The 21,571-nt window shown below is 42.3% G+C and overlaps 1 protein-coding gene across 3 annotated transcripts; it reads right to left on the minus strand.

Moving 5' to 3' along the window:
* Window positions 1-922: 922 nt before the first annotated feature.
* Window positions 923-20,593, minus strand: LOC121582801 (E3 ubiquitin-protein ligase Praja-2). Of its 3 annotated transcripts, none has more exons than XM_041898903.2 (9): window positions 20,244-20,593; window positions 18,186-18,380; window positions 16,576-17,635; window positions 15,893-16,063; window positions 13,630-13,815; window positions 5,490-5,601; window positions 3,568-3,682; window positions 1,721-1,836; window positions 923-1,462 (listed from the first exon to the last, which is right to left on the minus strand). In XM_041898903.2, the coding sequence occupies exons 2-9, from the start codon at window positions 18,376-18,378 to the stop codon at window positions 1,337-1,339; spliced, it is 2,079 nt and encodes a 692-aa protein (XP_041754837.1). In that variant the 5' UTR covers window positions 18,379-18,380; window positions 20,244-20,593; the 3' UTR covers window positions 923-1,336. The 3 variants fall into 3 exon arrangements, with proteins under 3 accessions (XP_041754837.1, XP_041754838.1, XP_041754839.1); XM_041898904.1 differs by lacking the exon at window positions 20,244-20,593 and adding an exon at window positions 17,860-17,964 and having other exon boundaries at window positions 18,186-18,276; XM_041898905.2 differs by lacking the exon at window positions 18,186-18,380.
* Between the last annotated feature and the right edge of the window lie 978 nt (window positions 20,594-21,571).

The following is a 21,571-nucleotide window of genomic DNA, read 5'->3' on the forward strand; positions in this document are numbered from 1 at the left end:
TGAAAATTCAGCTCTACACTACTGCATGATATGCAGACAATTATTACACCTGTGTTGAATGGAATTTTATTTTGTCACTCGTGATTTTTAGTGACTAATTCTGCTTCACAATTCAATGTGAATGTCTTGTCCTGTATTATCATTGATATTTACTCCAAGGCCAACTTTACAGCATTCGAAAGTATGTGCATTATTGAGCTCTTTTCCTAAAGTATATTGATATTATTTGATTCTGTGTGTCAGACTGTAATTTAAAGAGCTGGGATATTTATTGCCACAATAGAGACCTTTATATATTTTGATTGCACTTTTGGCCATGTTAAAAAGACTCAGATAAGGCACAATAGTACTGTTGTGTTAACTATTGTTTAGCTCAACATGCTTCCCTTTTAATAAAGACCATATCTAAAGTAAAAAGTGGACAATGCACTGGATTTAAATGATTATCAAGTTAAGGTTATACGGTTAATCCACTTAATTCAGAGTAAAACATTTTAAACTATAGCTAGTGTGATTGTGATTGAAAAATGTCCTTATTACACAACTGAAAAGGAATAACTGTATATTCCCCCTTGTTAGATTTAGCTTTCACAACCTTGTTAATGATAAAATCTCATATGGTATTTCCCCTATTGTCTAAACTTTGTTTATACTGTGTACTTGCAATAAACATATTTTTTGGCTCTTTGAATTTAATCTCAAGTGTTATTTCTGTTTGGGAAGGTGCAGAGAATAATTTTAACAAACCATAATCTTTTAAATCCATATTCAGAATAAAAATATGATTTTATTATCCTCTTCTTTCATTCAACAGGCAACCAGAGGTTTAATCCAAACGGCTTAATCCGAATGGCTTCTACAAACTCTTAGTAAGGAAGTTAAGCCTTCAAGAACTCTATCAAAATCATTGGAAGACAAAGCCTTAACCACACTACAGCCTTTATTGAACACGGGAACCAAAATGATTTAGAAAATGAGTACAGTAAGGTGCATAATAAGCAGCGCTTTCATCTGTATAAAAAAAATGTGTGCATGTCAAATCTGAAATCCGTTAAAGATCTGGGCTAAACAAATTGCAATTTCCTATCCTTCATTAAAACATACATTCATAACAAAAACTTGATTATATGGATAATATTTTCTCAGAAAATAAGCCTGAACTGTCACTCTCAGACATAGAACTTGAACTTGTTTACATGTGCAGAACTAAATCAACAACCTCATTCATGAAGAGCTAAATTGTGGAGAGAGGCAATGACAGAAAAAGTAATAATTATTTTCATTTAAGCATTAGAGGCCTCTTTCTTTTATGGCTGTTGATTGGTCCCCAGTGGATTCACCGCGTTCCGGCTGCGCTGTGATTGGACGGAGGGATGTATTGATCCGACACAAACGAGGTGGGTGCAGGGGTCTCCGTGACAACAGGCAACAGGACTTGACGACAGACAGGGCAAGTCCCAGACTAGAGAGGGAAGATACCATAACAGTCAATATAAACAATCATATCACTTAATTAAAAGACATTCTGACACAGGCCAGGTGCTAGACTAAAGATAGACTGATGCCACCATCCTCATTTAAATGACATGCAAACGTGCATGTACATAAATGCTTTAGAAAGGTTAGTGTAAAAAAAAAAAAAAAAGGCTTCAAAATAAGTCATTCTCCACACACAGAGGCCCTCAGTCAGTCACACACACAGGCTCAGTCACACACATACCTTCTGGAGCCAGAGAGTCACGCACATCTTGTGGAACATGTGGTGGCATGGCAGCTGGGTTGCAATCTCATCTTTGACGTACTCACAACAGCAGATGGCACAGCACTGTTCCTGCCCTAGAGAGAGAGGGGGACAGAAATAAAAGGATAAAGATTGAGGGACACAGAGAGAGAAAGACAGAAGGACAAAGAGAAAGAGTGATGAAGGAAAGAATGATATAAGAGAGACGCCAAGAAAGGCCCAGTCATACTGACACGGAGGTACACAGGAAGTACTAATTGTCAGAGAACGGCGCCGCGCCATCTATCCCTTCATGTTCTACAGCCCCAGCCCCAGCCTCAACCACCACATCCACACTGTTCTGTATTCACAGCCCCACACGTTCACATTCCATCAGGCTCGATCCACGTGCACACAGATGGAACTGCACACTCCGACAAATGTCATGACGAATGGCGGCCATCTTGCCTCAACGCCTGCATGCCGTGATTTATTCCAGAGGACGAGTGGCGTGTCATAAACTTGACGCGGCACCGGTGCATGAAAATGTTCTCTTCCCCCCTCTCTCACACATTTACATGATGTGCCATTCATATTATGCATTGCGTTACGCGTGGCCAGTTATTTCCTATCGTGGCACCACATCACTATTCATACGGCTCTGTAACAGCGGGATATTGCCATACGGAATGCATCGATGTGTTGAGAGATTGCGAAACCTCTTTTTATGATCCATTCTGTGGCAGAGTTAGCAGACTCTAATAAACACAGTGCTTTACGTCTTTATACACTACGTGACCAAAAGTATGTTGACACCTGCTCGTCAAACATCTCACTCCAAAATCATGGGCTTTAATATGGAGTTGGCCCCCCCTTCGTGCTGCTATAACAGCCTCCACTCTTCTGGGAAGGCTTTCCACAAATGTTGGAACATTGCTGTGGGAACTTGGTGAGGTCGGGCACTGATGTTGGGCGATTAGGCCTGGCTCGCAGTCGGCGTTCCAATTCATCCCTCCCGATCAGGTGTTCGATGGGGTTGAGGTCTGAGCTCTGTACAGGCCAGTCAAGTTCTTCACACCGATCGACAAACCATTTCTGTATGGACCTCGCTTTGTGCACGGGGGCATTGTCATGCTGAAACGGAAAGGGCCTTCCCCAAACTGTTGCCACAAAGTTGGAAGCACAGAATCGTCTAGAATGTCATTGTATGCTGTAGTGTTATGATTTCCCTTCACTGGAACTAAGAGGCCTAGCCCGAACCATGAAAAACAGCCCTAGACCATTATTCCTCCTCCACCAAACTGGCACTATGCAGTCGGACAGGGAGCGTTCTACTGGCATTCGCCAAACCCAGATTTGTCCGTCAGACTGCCAGATGGTGAAGCGTGATTGATAAGTCCAGAGAACGCATTTCCACTGCTCCAGAGTCCAATGGCGGCGAGCTTTACACCACTCCAGCCGACGCTTGGCATTGAGCATGGTGATCTTAGGCTTGTGTGCGGCTGCTCGGCCATGGAAACCCATTTCATGAAGCTCCTGACGTGTGCTGACGTTGCTTCCAGAGGCAGTTTGGAACTCGGTAGTGAGTGTTGCAACCGAGGACCGACGATTTTTACGAGCTACGTGCTTCAGCATTCGGCGATCCCATTCTGTGAGCTTGTGTGGCCTACCACTTTGCGTCTGAGCCGTTGTTGCTACTTACACCCAGAATGACTGACAATCTCTATTTCTGCCAATGCAAAGCGGGCAATTGCACACATTAACAATACAGCCAATTCAAAGGGAACGGAGGGAAGGGCTAGTCTGTTAGGATAAGAAGATGTGGTCTTCTAGTACTGTGAATTTACCACTGTGGTCCTCCAATATGGTGATCTGAGGCAGACACTCGATGATCTGTTCTGTAGCAGGAGGGTGAGCCTGCTCCACGTCGATGGACAGAGACTCCAGGTGGGCTAAAGCCGCCTGTGAACCAAACAGAAGAACATTAGGTGCCAATGTCCCCATGTATTAACATGCTAGTTACATGGGCGGGTACAATGAAATTACAGTGTAGGTAGGTACATATTTTTAGGAATGTGTCTTGATGTTGTACAAGACAGCAACACGGTCTGTCAACTTAGGATGGCACTATCTTGAAAAGCACACTTGAAGCAAACCTTTTAGAGATGGAATGGTGTTGAACAAATATGGTCCTAAGATGCTTCCATTTGCACTTATGCCTTAAGTGACTCGTGTCATTGTTGGCAAGGCAAACCCGTTTTCATGATTTCTGGTATATCATCAAAATCAACCAATCACAGCACATTTTTGGACTCATTCAGCAGTTTTTACCTGATTAAGTAGAATACTATTGTAAATTAATGTTGAAAGTTCCATTCATATTCCTGAAACAAGTTGAAAATTATGCTGTTCTGCTTCCTGTTGACAAGAACTTTTGATAAATAGCCCAATGTCAAAACACTGTTTTGAAGTGTCCAAATCAATAGTCAATATGCAGAAACAGTTTGTGTTATATTGAAAACATAAAATGTACTACCTACATGTGCCACAACAGTAATCATATTACTTGTATTTTATTAAAATAGCACCTTATAAACTGCATATGCAAAAGAAAACAGTTGATAAGTGGCAATAAATCACTCATATCGATTAGGGGGGAAATCAGATTGTATGCGCTGTTGAAACGAACCAAAAAAATAATAATTTTTTACATCACTGGTTAGAGAACAACCTGCAGAAGACTGTCTGTTACATTTTCAAGTGTTGGATTTTGAAAGGGGATAAGGTTGCACGTCCTGTAAAAACTAGCACAGCTCCAAAAACCACACGGAATCTGGGAATCATTTATATATCACCGGTAGAGGACAACTTCTAGAAGACAGCCAGCTGAACTGTTGCCAACGCGGTAAGTGTAATGCAACACTTTTGTTAATCGCTCATATCGATTACACGTTGAAATCAATAGAACGGGGGCAAAACATTTGAGTTGTATGCGCTGTTTAAACATACATTATACAAAGACCACACGGAAACTTGGAATAATCTATATATGATTGGTTAGATGATCATTTGTAGAAGGCTTCTATCTATATTTTGGAATGGCGGATTACATTTCGGGAGGCTGCCATCACGGAAAATGGAACAAACCACTTTCAACTAATCATGACCCGCTATAGGATATCAACAGTGACAACTGTTGGCTGCTATTTCAGTGATAGTTTGACTGTCAAATCCGTGTATTGGTGTGTGGCCAGCGACATTTATAGAGAGACCACCCTAGTCTGTCCATTTGAATTAGAAAATGACAGTTCTAAATCCTGCAAACCCCAGCATGTGACAAAATCAACAGTACAAAATCAAAGATACTGATCTGTTTTAAGCAATCGATCTTAAATCATCGTGATGACTAAACTTTTATACTAACACCACCAATCTGAGGTAAAAAGGATGTGTAATTCCCCCCAATTCGATGTGTTCAAAATGTGAGCTTGTGTAATGTAGTAACACATTTGTCCACATCAAGGAAAGTAGCGTAACATAAAATAATTCAATATGGTAAAAACAATTCCATATTTAATTTTAGGATGATAGTAAATGAAGCAAACTTGCAAAATTTTACAATAATCATATATAACTGTATTTTCACTAGTTTAAACAAAAATTATCTTATGCACAATTTCACCGGGTGCTCTAGAACGAGTTCCCATATTGACTACGCAGCAGCCCGTGCATTCGCTGTCCCTAGTAGAGTCTAGGGTTTGGGCCTTACCTCCATAGCTTGGGCAAGGCGCTCTTCAAGAGCCATGTATGTGAGGAGCTGAGGATCCACATAGGAAATAGCCTGGGCCATCCCAAAGCCCTCTCCAAAGTCATCAAGCAACCTAAGATGAAGCAAAACAAATGTAATGTCATTATGTAGATCTTTCTCATATAACAATAGCATACCATGTCAGTTCACATGGTCAGGGAAAACTCCTGGCCTTACATACATCTTACACTTAGGAAGTGAAACTACCATGTTCTAAAAGTCAACAAAGTACAGTCAAACATTCACACCTCCAGGAAACAAAGGATCTATTCTCATTGACAGTTGCCCCCCTCTAAGCAGGGCAGTATAAACAGAATTGTGGCAGAGCCCCACCTGTTTTCAGCCCCACCAGTTTAGCTATAAAAAAAAAGATATATATATATATATATATATATATACACATATACATATATACACACACACACACAGTGAGGGAAAAAAGTATTTGATCCCCTGCTGATTTTGTACGTTTGCCCACTGACAAAGACATGATCAGTCTATAATTTTAAATCGTAGGTTTATTTGAACAGTGAGAGACAGAATAACAACAAAAAAATCCAAAAAAACGCATTTAATTTTTTTAATAAATTGATTTGCATTTTAATGAGGGAAATAAGTATTTGACCCCTCTGCAAAACATGACTTAGTATTTGATGGCAAAACCCTTGTTGGCAATCACAGAGGTCAGACGTTTCTTGTAGTTGGCCACCAGGTTTGCACACATCTCAGGAGGGATTTTGTTCCACTCCTCTTTGCAGATCTTCTCCAAGTCATTAAGGTTTCGAGGCTGACGTTTGGCAACTCGAACCTTCAGCTCCCTCCACAGATTTTCTATGGGATTAAGGTCTGGAGACTGGCTAGGCCACTCCAGGACCTTAATGTGCTTCTTCTTGAGCCACTCCTTTGTTGCCTTGACCGTGTGTTTTGGGTCATTGTCATGCTGGAATACCCATCCACGACCCATTTTCAATGCCCTGGCTGAGGGAAGGAGGTTCTCACCCAAGATTTGACGGTACATGGCCCCGTCCATCGTCCCTTTGATACGGTGAAGTTGTCCTGTCCCCTTAGCAGAAAAACACCCCCAAAGCATAATGTTTCCACCTCCATGTTTGAAGGTGGGGATGGTGTTCTTGGGGTCATAGGCAGCATTCCTCCTCCTCCAAACACGGCGAGTTGAGTTGATGCCAAAGAGCTCGATTTTGGTCTCATCTGACCACAACACTCTTACCCAGTGCTCCTCTGAATCATTCAGATGTTCATTGGCAAACTTCAGACTGCCTTGTACAGTGGGGAAAAAAAGTATTTAGTCAGCCACCAATTGTGCAAGTTCTCCCACTTAAAAAGATGAGAGAGGCCTGTAATTTTCATCATAGGTACATGTCAACTATGACAGACAAAATGAGAAAAAAATATCCAGAAAATCACATTGTAGGATTTTTAATGAATTTATTTGCAAATTATGGTGGAAAATAAGTATTTGGTCAATAACAAAACTTTCTCAATACTTTGTTATATACCCTTTGTTGGCAATGACACAGGTCAAATGTTTTCTGTAAGTCTTCACAAGGTTTTCACACACTGTTGCTGGTATTTTGGCCCATTCCTCCATGCAGATCTCCTCTAGAGCAGTGATGTTTTGTGGCTGTCGCTGGGCAACACGGACTTTCAACTCCCTCCAAAGATTTTCTATGGGGTTGAGATCTGGAGACTGGCTAGGCCACTCCAGGACCTTGAAATGCTTCTTACGAAGCCACTCCTTCGTTGCCCGGGTGGTGTGTTTGGGATCATTGTCATGCTGAAAGACCCAGCCACGTTTCATCTTCAATGCCCTTGCTGATGGAAAGAGGTTTTCACTCAAAATCTCACGATACATGGCCCCATTCATTCTTTCCTTTACACGGATCAGTCGGCCTGGTCCCTTTGCAGAAAAACAGCCCCAAAGCATGATGTTTCCACCCCCATGCTTCACAGTAGGTATGGTGTTCTTTGGATGCAACTCAGCATTCTTTGTCCTCCAAACACGACGAGTTGAGTTTTTACCAAAAAGTTATATTTTGGTTTCATCTGACCATATGACATTCTCCCAATCCTCTTCTGGATCATCCAAATGCACTCTAGCAAACTTCAGATGGGCCTGGACATGTACTGGCTTAAGCAGGGGGCACTGCAGGATTTGAGTCCCTGGCGGCGTAGTGTGTTACTGATGGTAGGCTTTGTTACTTTGGTCCCAGCTCTGTGCAGGTCATTCACTAGGTCCCCCCGTGTGGTTCTGTGATTTTTGCTCACCGTTCTTGTGATCATTTTGACCCCACGGGGTGAGATCTTGCGTGGAGCCCCAGATCGAGGGAGATTATCAGTGGTCTTGTATGTCTTCCATTTCCTAATAATTGCTCCCACATTTGATTTCTTCAAACCAAGCTGCTTACCTATGGCAGATTCAATCTTCACAGCCTGGTGCAGGTCTACAATTTTGTTTCTGGTGTCCTTTGACAGCTCTTTGGTCTTGGCCATAGTGGAGTTTGTAGTGTGACTGTTTGAGGTTGTGGACAGGTGTCTTTTATACTGATAACAAGTTCATACAGGTGCCATTAATACAGGTAACGAGTGGAGGACAGAGGAGCCTCTTAAAGAAGAAGTTACAGGTCTGTGAGAGCCAGAAATCTTGCTTGTTTGTAGGTGACCAAATACTTATTTTCCACCATAATTTGCAAATAAATTCATAAAAAATCCTACAATGTGATTTTCTGGAAAGAAAATGGTCAATTTGTCTGTCATAGTTGACGTGTACCTATGATGAAAATTACAGGCCTCTCTCATCTTTTTAAGTGGGAGAAGTTGCACAATTGGTGGCTGACTAAATACTTTTTTCCCCCACTGTATATGCGCTTTCTTGAGCAGGGGGACCTTGCGGGCGCTGCAGGATTTCAGTCCTTCATGGCGTAGTGTGTTACTAATGGTTTTCTTGGTGACTATGGTCCCAGCTGCCTTGAGATCATTGACAAGATCCTCCCGTGTAGTTCTGGGCTGATTCCTCACCATTCTCATGATCATTGCAACTCCACGAGGTGAGATCTTGCATGGAGCCCCAGGCCGAGGGAGATTGACAGTTCTATTGTGTTTCTTCCATCTGGTCCTCTGTAGCTCAGCTGGTAGAGCACGGCGCTTGTAACGCCAAGGTAGTGGGTTCGATCCCCGGGACCACCCATACACAAAAATGTATGCACGCATGACTGTAAGTCGCTTTGGATAAAAGCGTCTGCTAAATGGCATATTATATTTATATATTATATTTGCGAATAATCGCACCAACTTTTGTCACCCTCTCACCAAGCTGCTTGGCGATGGCCTTGTAGCCCATTCCAGCCTTGTGTAGGTCTACAATCTTGTCCCTGACATCCTTGGAGAGCTCTTTGGTCTTGGCCATGGTGGAGAGTTTGGAATCTGATTGATTGATTGCTTCTGTAGACAGGTGTCTTTTATACAGGTAACAAACTGAGATTAGGAGCACTCCCTTTAAGAGTGTGCTCCTAATCTCAGATCGTTACCTGTATAAAAGACACCTTGGAGCCAGAAATCTTTCTGATTGAGAGGGGGTCAAATACTTATTTCCCTCATTAAAATGCAAATCAATTTATAACATTTTTGACATGCGTTTTTCTGGATTATTTTGTTGTTATTCTGTCTCTCACTACTCACTGTTCAAATAAACCTACCATTAAAATTATAGACTGATCATTTCTTTGTCAGTGGGCAAACGTACAAAATCAGCAGGGGATCAAAAACGTTTTTCCCCCACTGTGTGTGTGTGTGTGTGTGTGTGTGTGTATGTATATATATATATATATATATATATATATATCACATTGTATGATTTTTAAGTAATTAATTTGCATTTTATTGCATGACATAAGTATTTGATCACCTACCAACCAGTAAGAATTCCGGCTCTCACAGACATGTTAGTTTTTCTTTAAGAAGCCCTCCTGTTCTCCACTCATTACCTGTATTAACTGCACCTGTTTGAACTCGTTACCTGTATAAAAGACACCTGTCCACACACTCAATCAAACAGACTCCAACCTCTCCACAATGGCCAAGACCAGAGAGCTGTGTAAGGACATCAGGGATAGAATTGTAGACCTGCACAAGGCTGGGATGGGCTACAGGACAATAGGCAAGCAGCTTGGTGAGAAGGCAACAACTGTTGGCGCAATTATTAGAAAATGGAAGAAGATCAAGATTACGGTCAATCACCCTCGGTCTGGGGCTCCATGCAAGATCTCACCTTGTGGGGCATCAATGATCATGAGGAAGGTGAGGGATCAACCCAGAACTACACGGCAGGACCTGGTCAATGACCTGAAGAGAGCTGGGACCACAGTCTCAAAGAAAACCATTAGTAACACACTACGCCGTCATGGATTAAAATCCTGCAGCGCACGCAAGGTCCCCCTGCTCAAGCCAGCGCATGTCCAGGCCCATCTGAAGTTTGCCAATGACCATCTGGATGATTCAGAGGAGGAATGGGAGAAGGTCATGTGGTCTGATGAGACAAAAATAGAGCTTTTTGGTCTAAACTCCACTCGCCGTGTTTGGAGGAAGAAGAAGAATGAGTACAACCCCAAGAACACCATCCCAACCGTGAAGCATGGTGGTGGAAACATCATTCTTTGGGGATGCTTTTCTGCAAAGGGGACAGGACGACTGCACCGTATTGAGGGGAGGATGGATGGGGCTATGTATCGCGAGATCTTGGCCAACAACCTCCTTCCCTCAGTAAGAGCATTGAAGATGGGTCATGGCTGGGTCTTCCAGCATGACAACGACCCGAAACACACAGCCAGGGCAACTAAGGAGTGGCTTCGTAAGAAGCATCTCAAGGTCCTGGAGTGGCCTAGCCAGTCTCCAGACCTGAACCCAATAGAAAATCTTTGGAGGGAGCTGAAAGTCCATATTGCCCAGCGACAGCCCCGAAACCTGAAGGATCTGGAGAAGGTCTGTATGGAGGAGTGGGCCAAAATCCCTGCTGCAGTGTGTGCAAACCTGGTCAAGACCTACAGGAAACGTATGATCTCTGTAATTGCAAATTAAGGTTTCTGTACCAAATATTACGTTCTGCTTTTCTGATGTATCAAATACTTATGTCATGCAATAAAATGCAAATTAATTACTTAAAATTCATACAATGTGATTTTTCTGGATTTTTTTTTTTTTCTGGAAATTACAGACCTCTACATGCTTTGTAAGTAGGAAAACCTGCAAAATCGGCAGTGTATCAAATACTTGTTCTCCCCACTGTATATATTTTCTGTTGTATTTTTGACTTTATGTTTTGTTTACCCCATATTTAACTCTGTGTTGTTGTTTTTTATCGCACTGCTTTGCTTTATCTTGGCCAGGTCGCAGTTGTAAATGAGAACTTGTTCCTGGTTACCTGGTTAAATAAAGGTGAAATAAAATTAATAAAAAATAAATATTAGAAGTTCCCATCCAAGAAGGCTCAAGGTCATTAGCCACAGATAAAATGTCAAATCACGTTATATCTACCGTAGCTTTGATTAGACTGATCATGTCAACATCATACTTTCAAAATCTTAGCTAGCAAGCTAGACAACCAGCCATCATCATGAAGAGAAATTATAGATAAAACGCATCAGTGCTCATCGGCCATTGCACATAAACATTACACAACAAGTTGGAAATCGCAAATTCAACAATGAGTGGTTTGGAAGGAATCAGTGGCTAACTGCAAGCGTTGCAAAGCAATCACTAGCCGGCTATTCAGTTGAGTGGGTTGGTGGTCCAAGTCTGGGCTTAAGGGTCTATTTTCCAAGCTTAAAAGGATAAACATTCAACACTCAAGTCGGGAACTCTGGCCTCTTTCTAGAGCTCTGACCTGAAGATCACTGACGTCACGATTCGAACCTTGTTTTTTTTCACCAAGTTCCCAGTTGTCTTGAAAGCACCATAAATCCATAGAATGATAGACTTTGATGAAAAAGTTTGATGACAAAAGAAGGACCGCCGCACAACCTTCCTGTTCAAGTGAGCACAGCACAACAAGGTGAGTCCAAAAATTTATTGTATGCTGCTGCATAAATTATGTAATATGCCAGGGAGATTTCTATACTGTAGCTAAGAAAGTAATACTAAGTGTATGTTGTGTAGTAAGCTGTTAGTAGCCCATGTGCCTCACCCTAATAATTTGGTCCCTTTCCCCCTCATAATTTAGCCTACTGTTCTGACTTCGCGGTGCATATGTAGCCTATAGCCTGTTTTAGAGAAATGTCATCATTGAATATTGTAAGAGCTTTCATTGTCTGCTTATGTGCCCCCTTTATTTATCCTACGGTTCTGACTTGGTGTACAGGGAGAATACTGTAAGAACGGCCCATGTTCTGAATTCTTTCACTGTACATTTCAAAAGTGCTGAACAAATAGTTGACTACGTCCGTCCTAGCTCGCTCATTAATCAAAATTACGGATTGCCTCTCGCCGACCCATTATGCCATAGTTTGTACATCTCAATTGTCAGTAGAAACCACGTTTGTTTAAGCAAGTCAGCCATATCAGCTATGTTTTTTTTAAAGGCAGTAAATGAGGCTGAATGAACTGTTTCGCTGCCAGACAAGGCTCTGCTGATCGCCAGGTGTAGTAGTGGTAAGGATTCACTCCATGGTGCTGAAAAGAAAGCTGCTGTTGGGACAGCTTTATGTAGGCCCTAACAGTTTGTGGGCACCGTTTGTCACCGTTATAGTGCAATTAATGTATTATTTAGTGTTTTGTAGTGTAGTGGCTTTGCTGGCATGCATCAACAACAACAAAGATGTTGGAGTTTGCCCCACCAAGATTTACATGCTAAAATCGCCACTGCTTGTTTTATTGAGTTTTCACCTGAGCCTGTTACATTCTGAAATTGCCGCCGTATCTTTAAAAAGGGACACTCAACAATGTTCCCCCCCGCCTGCTCTGAGCCACCGTCCAGGCAAGAAGCATGCAGCAAGAAGCTGATGAACTCACCAGGGGAATTATCAATGTTCTCAGTCGCAATTTTGCGTTTACCTCATACAATAACTTCCACGATATTGATCAAATAAAGCTGGGTTTGTTCTAAGGTAACTTTAATACGCTGAAACTGTACTTGTATATTCGTATGAGAGGGGTAAACGTTCATGTTTGATATGCTAACGTTACTAGCTAGCTAGCAGTGTTATTGTCTTGCAAGCTACATTTGGCTAATGCTTGTACGAACGAGAAAATAAACTTTCATTGTCTACAAATGCTTGTGAATTGTTGCATTATTCAAGGCTGTAATATATGTTTTAGAAAAGTTGTTCATATTGTTGAATAGTTTGCAAGCTTACTGCCAGCCACAACCAAAGGTTGTAATGTAAATTGAAAAGTGTGTACATATTCTGTCATTTAGAATCTCGTCATGCTGCCTCTCCTTAAATGTTTGTCAATGAGAATAGCCTCTATATCACAAAAGTCCTTAATTATACACTGAGTGTACAAAACATTAGGAACACCTTCCTAATATTGAGTTGCACCCCCTTTTGCCCTCAGAACAGCCTCAATTCGTCGGGGCATGAACTCTACAAGGTGTCCAATGCATCCCACAGTTGTGTCAAGCAGGCTGGATGTCCTTTGGGTGGTGGACCATTCTTGATACACACGGGGAAACTTGAGCGTGAAAAACCCAGCAGTGTTAGAGTTCTTGACACACTCATACCGGTGTGACTGGCACCTACTACCATACCCGTTCAAAAGGGACTTAAATCTTGTCTTGCTCATTCACCCTCAATGGCACACATGCACAATCCATGTCTTAAGGCTTAAAAATCCTTCTTTAACCTGTCTCCTCCCCTTCATCTACACTGATGGAAGTGGACTTAACAGGTGAAGAAAAGAAAAGTGTATGCACTCACTAACTGTAAATCGCTCTGGATTAGAGTGTCTGCTAAATGACTAAAATGTAAATGTAAATAAAGGATCATAGCTTTCACCTGGTAAGTCTCATGGAAAGCGCAGGTGTTCCTAATGTTTTGTACACTCAGTGCATCTCTCACAATTTGGAGTAAAAAGCTTCATTTTTCCTCACCTCCACTCAGCATCCAGGTCCTCGCTCATGCTAGAGTCATCCTCCAGGTTGTTGTTGCCGTCCAGGATGAAGAGGCCCGGGTGGACAAAGTGACTCATGCCATCTGGGTCTTCGTCACTACTACTGCCCGTCTCCTCATTGTACATCAACCAAGGAATCTCCCCCTCCTCCAGAGGGGTAGGCTCCCTGCACACACACAAGGTCTATGTTCATTGTGCACCAGACAGAAGATAACGGACTGAAACGGGGAGGAACTTGTCTAATAAGGAACACTGACTTTCGTTGTGCCTGACCAAGTTTTCACCTTGCAACTGAGAATAAAAGTGTATGTACTGGAAATGTAGGCTATGCAGATAGCTATTTATGAAGTTACATACATGTACAGTAGCTCTGGCTTGCTTGCATATCTTAGCTACTTAACTCATCAAAATCAATCTCAACTGATTTAATGTAAGACCTTGCTTGGACAGTGTGCTGCTGTGGCACTTAGCTTAATCGTCATTCCAGCCCACACCCTGGCTCAACATCACAGCATTAACACATGGAGGTGTGTATCTGAGGGCTGGCTGTGCTTACCAATGAAATTATATATACAGTGGGGAGAACAAGTATTTGATACACTGCCGATTTTGCAGGTTTTCCTACTTACAAAGCATGTAGAGGTCTGTCATTTTTATCATAGGTACACTTCAACTGTGAGAGACGGAATCTAAAACAAAAATCCAGAAAATCACATTGTATGATTTTTAAGTAATTAATTGGCATTTTATTGCATGACATAAGTATTTGATCACCTACCAACCAGTATGAATTCCGGCTCTCACAGACCTGTTAGTTTTTCTTTAAGAAGCCCTCCTGTTCTCCACTCATTACCTGTATTAACTGCACCTGTTTGAACTCGTTACCTGTATAAAAGACACCTGTCCACACACTCAATCAAAAAGACTCCAACCTCTCCACAATGGCCAAGACCAGAGAGCTGTGTAAGGACATCAGGGATAAAATTGTAGACCTGCACAAGGCTGGCATGTTCAGGCCCGTCTGAAGTTTGCCAATGACCATCTGGATGATCCAGAGGAGGAATGGGAGAAGGTCATGTGGTCTGATGAGACAAAAATTTAGCTTTTTGGTCTAAACTCCACTCGCCGTGTTTGGAGGAAGAAGGAGGATGAGTACAACCCCAAGAACACCATCCCAACCGTGAAGCATGGAGGTGGAAACATCATTCTTTGGGGATGCTTTTCTGCAAAGGGGACAGGTCGACTGCACCGTATTGAGGGGAGGATGGATGGGGCCATGTATCGCAAGATCTTGGCCAACAACCTCCTTCCCTCAGTAAGAGCATTGAAGATGGGTCGTGGCTGGGTCTTCCAGCATGACAACGACCCGAAACACACAGCCAGAGCAACTAAGGAGTGGCTCCGTATGAAGCATCTCAAGGTCCTGGAGTGGCCTAGCCAGTCTCCAGACCTGAACCCAATAGAACATCTTTGGAAGGAGCTGAAAGTCTGTATTGCCCAGCCACAGCCCCGAAACCTGAAGGATCTGGAGAAGGTCTGTATGGAGGAGTGGGCCAAAATCCCTGCTGCAGTGTGTGCAAACCTGGTCAAGACCTACAGGAAACATATGATCTCTGTAATTGCAAACAAAGGTTTCTGTACCAAATATTAAGTTCTGCTTTTCTGATGTATCAAATACTTATGTCATGCAATAAAATGCAAATTAATTACTTTAAAATCATACAATGTGATTTTCTGGATTTTTGTTTTAGATTCCGTCTCTCACAGTTGAAGTGTACCTATGATAAAAATGACAGACCTCTACATGCTTTGTAAGTAGGAAAACCTGCAAAATCGGCAGTGTATCAAATACTTGTTCTCCCCACTGTACATACAGTTGACTGATGAATGCAAAGTCTAAGTGCAGTAGTCCCCAGTCCCAATTTGAATACTTTCTATTTAACTACTCCAGATAATTACTCATATCTGCATTACTCCAGATTAGTGCATGCATTTAGACCAGTCTCAAGCAATTGATTGCATTTATCAGGAGTAACTGTATAAGGCTTGTATCATCATAGTGCATTTATCATGAGTGAACTGTATAAGGCCTGTATTATCATAGTGCATTTATCAGGAGTAACTGTATAAGGCCTGTATCATCATAGTGCATTTATCAGGAGTGGACTGTATATAAGGGCTGTATCATCATAGTGCATTTATCAAGAGTGGACTGTATATAAGGCCTGTATTATGGCACTTACGCAGGGGGCAGGCTGAGCTCGGGTACGTCCTCCAGGCTGCTGCTGTTGATGCTGTGCAGCTCGTCCAGGCCGGGCAGAGTCTCCCAGCTTTTCTGACTGGAGTGATGCTCCTTATCCAGGCCAGAGTCCGACGTCCACAAGGCCGACCACTCCACCTCGCTGCACTCAGAGCTGCAGACACACACGCGCAAACACAAGCACACGGATGTGCAAACAAGCACGCACACACACACAAGCGCATGCACACACGCAAGTCCACCTAGTAAACACCCCAACTAATCTGCTTAGCAGAGGTCTTAGCAGTAAACACAAGAGATTCACTAGCAACCTCTGCTTCCTCAATCCTCAGTTGATACTTTATCAGGACAACAGAGAGCTTCATATTCACACTTTCCCAGAAAGGCTTAATAATATTGTGAGTTGCAATGTCATGGATCATCAGAGACCTAGAAAATGCCATGTCTACTTTTATAAATAATTCCAAATGCAGACAAACTAGCCAGCTAATGTTTAACTGACATTTTCCATCACCGCAATCCAATACTTATGATTAGATTTCACTGACCGTATACACACTTGCTGTGTATTAGAGTATTTATGAGGGTTTTGTCATATTTTACTAGGCTCCAAGACCAATAAAAAGGTATTACGTAAAATGTCTATATAAAGGTATATTTTAATACCTTTCCTCAGCCTTCATGAAAGGAGCACACGTCTCATTGAAGTCCTCCAGATCTTCCCAGATATCCTTTTCATCAACTGAATTCATTTTGCTACCAGCCTCTCCATGTTCACACCACCTCTCTATAGGGCTAAACCTATTCGACTCAGTCTGAGGAAAATCAAAGAGGATCTCCTGGTTTGGCCTTTCTGTTTGCGTCAGAAAGAACGGCGGTGCAGACACACACTTGGTCTTGCTGGACTGTTTGGCTAAGCCACAGTTCGCCTCCTCGCGGTGAGAACTCTTCCTCTTCTCCGGGTGCGTTTCACTCGTCTGCTTACGAATTTTGGGCCTCACCACCATCTCTGACTGGGTCCCTCTCTGGTTGTCGTTCCCCAGCTCAGCAGGACCTTTGGGACCGATGGTAGAGCCACCGGCTGCTAGGTCATCTGGTGTATGGTGGTCCTCAGTGCTGTTTTCCATGTGATCTGTTCCGTTGTGTTCTGATATATTCCTCTCAGGAGGGGGTTCCTCAGTGTTTGAATCTGATCTAGGATCTGTTCTAGAATATTTCACCAACTCAGTGTCTCTGAGGGAACAGTCTGTTCCTTCACACGATTGTGTGTACAAATATGAGTGCAAACCGCTGAGATAGTCAAACTCTTTACCCAGCTCGAAGATCATGTCATCCAGTCTTTTCTGGAGACCGTGAGGCAGGTCGGAGCCCTGCCCCTCCTCCTCCTCCTCCTCCTCGCCTCCACTACTGTCCGGCTCATAAGCATCAATATTTACAAAACTCAATACGCTAGAATTAGAAGGGTTACTGTCCTCGTCCTCGGGGATAGGCCATGCACTGGCTTCAGCACTTTTCTTCAATACATTTTGGTCCTGGTCACAGCCTACAGGTTGGTCACTCTTTCGTTTCTTGTAATGAACGGTGTGGGCTTCCGATGACTTCCTAGAAGTTGACTGTTTCTTGTGGGGAGGATCTTTGCCAGATTTGGATTTTACCTCTGGGTGAACCGAATTCGATGACACAGGAAAGATGGCATGAAGCATCGAGGAGATGTTCCCTTTTGAAGCTAGAGGAGGAGAGGGAGGCATTTAGTTACAGCTAAAACACAATTAAGACTTGTAAATACACAATGATTACACTTGTTAAAAGAGAGAGAGGAGAGAGAACAGAGCAGAGGGAAAAGAAAAGAGCTGTCCTTGTTTGCTGAATACAGACGTAGCATGCAGCAGCTCCAGCTAGACATCTTTTATTAAAGAGCAGAACAAGGGATTCATAGGCTTAGCTGCTCACACTGCATTCCATGTCACAGGATAAATCGATCCAAACCTCACGCTACGCAGTGGGGTGCAGCACTCACTCACATGCTGCTGCTCACTACAGGAGCTGCTTACTGGTCTGCCATGGATGATGTCACAAAAATAATAAACGTAACTTTTATTGATTTGCTGACCTTGTTATTGTTAACATGCAGAAATATAGGCCTGTATCATTGCTTGAAAGAGAAAAATATGCTCTTCAGACTCAAATAGCTTACATCTTGTCCCTCAGCTAATCAATCCACTGCAAATGGGACTTAATAGATGGAGCCTAATAGATGTATTGCACCATGAACGTACGTATGGAATGCGCTCTATGGACACCGTCCATTTCCGTATCTGGCCAATCCTCCACACTGGCTGGGTTCCTGTGCTTGGCAGAGGTTGGGCGGAAGCTAACGTATGCATGCCTCCTGCCGTATCTCCTTCCTGTTATTGTCTGATATCCACCAGCTGGTTTGGGCCAGGCTGGCTTGCCAGTTTCCTGACCCATCACTAGAGAGAGAGGAAATAATAACATTGAAACACACAGCGCCAAACTAAAAGTTGCAAAGAGTGAGTGATGGTTTAATCAAACCTGAAAGTAGACCTATTGTGAAAATATACCTATTGTCTGAAAAGAGGGAGGGGAGAAGAACTGCAACTTTGAGCTTTGATCCATACAAAATACAGAACTGTAAAGATACCAGAAACATTGCTGCAAGCCATTACAGTTGTGGAGGGCTTCTTTACACTTAAAAGCGAAATCACTAAAATATGATTAACATGACATGAAAGAAAAGTAAACTGTCATGGTCTTGCTAAAATTCTTGTTGACCTACAAAATGTGATTGAAATTGAGATGAAAGGAAAGGCAGAATGTATATAATACCAAATTCAGTACTACAAGCAGTGCTATGAAATTATCCCAAGAAAGTATGATATGCCTCTCTCTTGCTGGGTTCAAATCAAATCAAAATGTATTTGTCACATGCGCCGAATACAACAGGTGTAGACCTTATCATGAAAAGCTTACTTACAAGCCCTTAACCAACAATGCAGTTCAAGAAATAGAGTTAAGAAAATATTTACTAAATAAATTAAAGTAAAAAATAAAATTAAAAGTAACACAATAAAATAACAATACCGAGGCTATATACAGGGGGTACCGGTACCGAGTCAATGTGCGGGGGTACAGTTTAGTCGAGGTAATTTGTACATGTAGGTAGGGGTAAAGTGACTATGCATAGATAATAAACAGCAAGGAGCAGCAGTGTTAACATTTCGTTGCATAACATAACATGCATTATCATCATGCATGGCATGCATGCCTTGTGGAAGTGACCAACAACATGACTTGCATAAGGTGCAACTCGACTTGATAGCCAGCTAATGACAAACAAGAAACATTTAGCTAGATTATGGCGCTAACTAGACAGCTACGATTGAAACTGAATAAGCAATCTTGTAGCTAGTTAGCTAGCAAGCTGCATAATTATTGCAACCGGCTTGCCATTGTTGTCTAGCTTGGTTGCGATGTTATTTTAATGGCGTCATTAGCTTGCTAGCGAATTGCACTGCACACAAGCAAAATATAGCTACTTTACGATTCAGAGTTTAATAGTCACATGTACAGGGTTGCAGGTGTGATTGCAGGGTGGTGAAAATATTAGGCTCCAACATACTGGACTAAGTGAAATAAAGTAATGAAAACAGTAATAAATAAATAAAAATATATAGAAATATAACTATATACACATCATAACTGTAGCAGTGAATAATAAATAAAATGTCCATTGGGGTGGAGGCAGAGTAAAGACTTCAGGAGGTGGAAATTGTTGACCATAGGGGGAGCAGCATGACCAAGTGAAATACAAACAAAAAATATAATGGGGGGGGGGGGTGTCCATAGAGGGAGTAGCGGGTAGCTAGCTGACTAACGTTAGTGGTGGCTATTCAGCAGCCTGATGATGGTAGCTAGAAACTATTGGCCCCGATACGAGAACAGTAACGTTAGTCAATATAGCTAGCTAGCTATATGGCTGCTAGTTCACAGATTATTAGTGTGTATGTATTTTCGTAAAATAACACTTTTTTTTTGTAGATGGGACTTGGAAAAACACTTGGCCCTGGCCTAACCGTAGCTAACTAACTGTGTTGTGTTATGCTAGCTAACGTTAGCTAGCTTGTCAAAAAAGCTTCCTCTTCTGGTTGTCAACAATACATGCAGTAAACTAGTTGGCTACTGTAGCAATTTTCAAACGGCAAGGGATAAAACGGTTCAGTTGTTATCAAACATTACCAATCACCATATTTTCAACTAGCTTGTTTATTTTAACCTATATCGACATCAAATACAAAACATGGTCGTTGTATTACCTGTCCCCCAGGCTTTCTCTCCGTCCGAAACTGCGAACAAACCTATAAGACAACGTCATCCGCAAAGAGTGTCATTTGACCGTCTTTCCCCCAATCAGAACGGCCGAGACTGCATTAGCAACAAGAGTGGTGAGGAGAAGTACTTTTCCGGAGGCGATTTCACCATTCATTTTCTGGATTCAGGTTCACTCAAACATCGTTTTAAGTTTTGTTTTACTATTGGCAGTTACAGCTGATTTCGGGATTGTATATCGATTCGCTCCTTTAATACTTGTCATCTGATGTATTGGTTTCAGTCTCTGAATTGCTTAATAGAACTTTTCGCAGCCAGCTCCTGATATCAGGGCATAAAAACAACAATCTATGTGTTGCCAACTCCTCAGTAAGGAAAGTAGCTATTGGCTGTCCTAAAAGTCGCTAAATGACGTAATCACCTACTTTGCATAATTGGCCATGTGCCTGTAATTGTGATGGACGCTGTGGGAGAGACAAAAAGTGAGTAAAAAAACAATTTACATTCAGGGCGGGATCAGCCAGCGGGATTCATTTGCAGTCTGGACTCGGAGGGGTGAACATCTCCTGCTCTGACTGCAGCTGGGAGGGACTGCTGCGCGAGGACTGGGAGTGCTGTGAGTGCTTTGGGATGGGGGTAACAAAGCACCCGCTGCTCGTTGAGAAGAGTAAGAACGATACGTGCTTTCACGTCAGAGTCTCCAAAAGTCTCCAATAACACCAGAACAAGTCGCTAGATTTGTCGCTAGTCGCTTTTTTGAAAATGTGTCTCTAGAGGGGTCTGAAAACTCGCTAAATATAGCGACAACGTTGCTAAATTGGCAACACTGCTGAATTAGCCTAGTGCGCATGTGTGCCCAGATATATATCCAGACCCGAGCTCGTTTTCCCTGGGTAAACTCCTCAGTGGGCTAAACCTGGTTTTAGTGTCGATGGGCTAAATAAGCTGTAGACCACACTATTTACCAAGTTTTCATCTATATTTTTCATAGCTGTCTATTTACCACCACAAATCAATGCTGTCATTAAGATTGCACTGAATGAGTTGTACAAGGCCATAAATCAACAGGAAAACGCTCATCCAGATGCAGCGCTCCTAGTGGCCGGGGACTTTAATGCAGGGAAACTTAAATCCGTTCTACCTAATTTCTACCAGCATGTTAAATGTGCAACCAGAGGAAAAAAAAACTCTAGACCACCTTTACTCCACACACAGAGACGCATACAAAGCTCTCCCTCACCCTCCATTTGGCAAATCTGACCATAACTCTATCCTCCTGATTCCTGCTTATAAGCAAAAACTAAAGCAGGAAGCA

Source organism: Coregonus clupeaformis, chromosome 15, assembly GCF_020615455.1.
Source record: "Coregonus clupeaformis isolate EN_2021a chromosome 15, ASM2061545v1, whole genome shotgun sequence".
Lineage (NCBI taxonomy): Eukaryota > Metazoa > Chordata > Actinopteri > Salmoniformes > Salmonidae > Coregonus > Coregonus clupeaformis.

What these genes read in the sequence shown, in the direction of transcription:
- LOC121582801 (XM_041898903.2), bottom strand. Translation starts at nt 18,378, where the DNA reads ATGGGTCAGGAAACTGGCAAGCCAGCCTGGCCCAAACCAGCTGGTGGA. An exon ending in GAGCTCAGCCTGCCCCCTGC is followed by an intron (nt 13,816 to 15,892) that starts GTAAGTGCCATA and finishes GTGTGTGTGCAG; the next exon opens with GGAGCCTACCCCTCTGGAGG. An exon ending in GCCTTGCCCAAGCTATGGAG is followed by an intron (nt 3,683 to 5,489) that starts GTAAGGCCCAAA and finishes TTTGGTTCACAG; the next exon opens with GCGGCTTTAGCCCACCTGGA.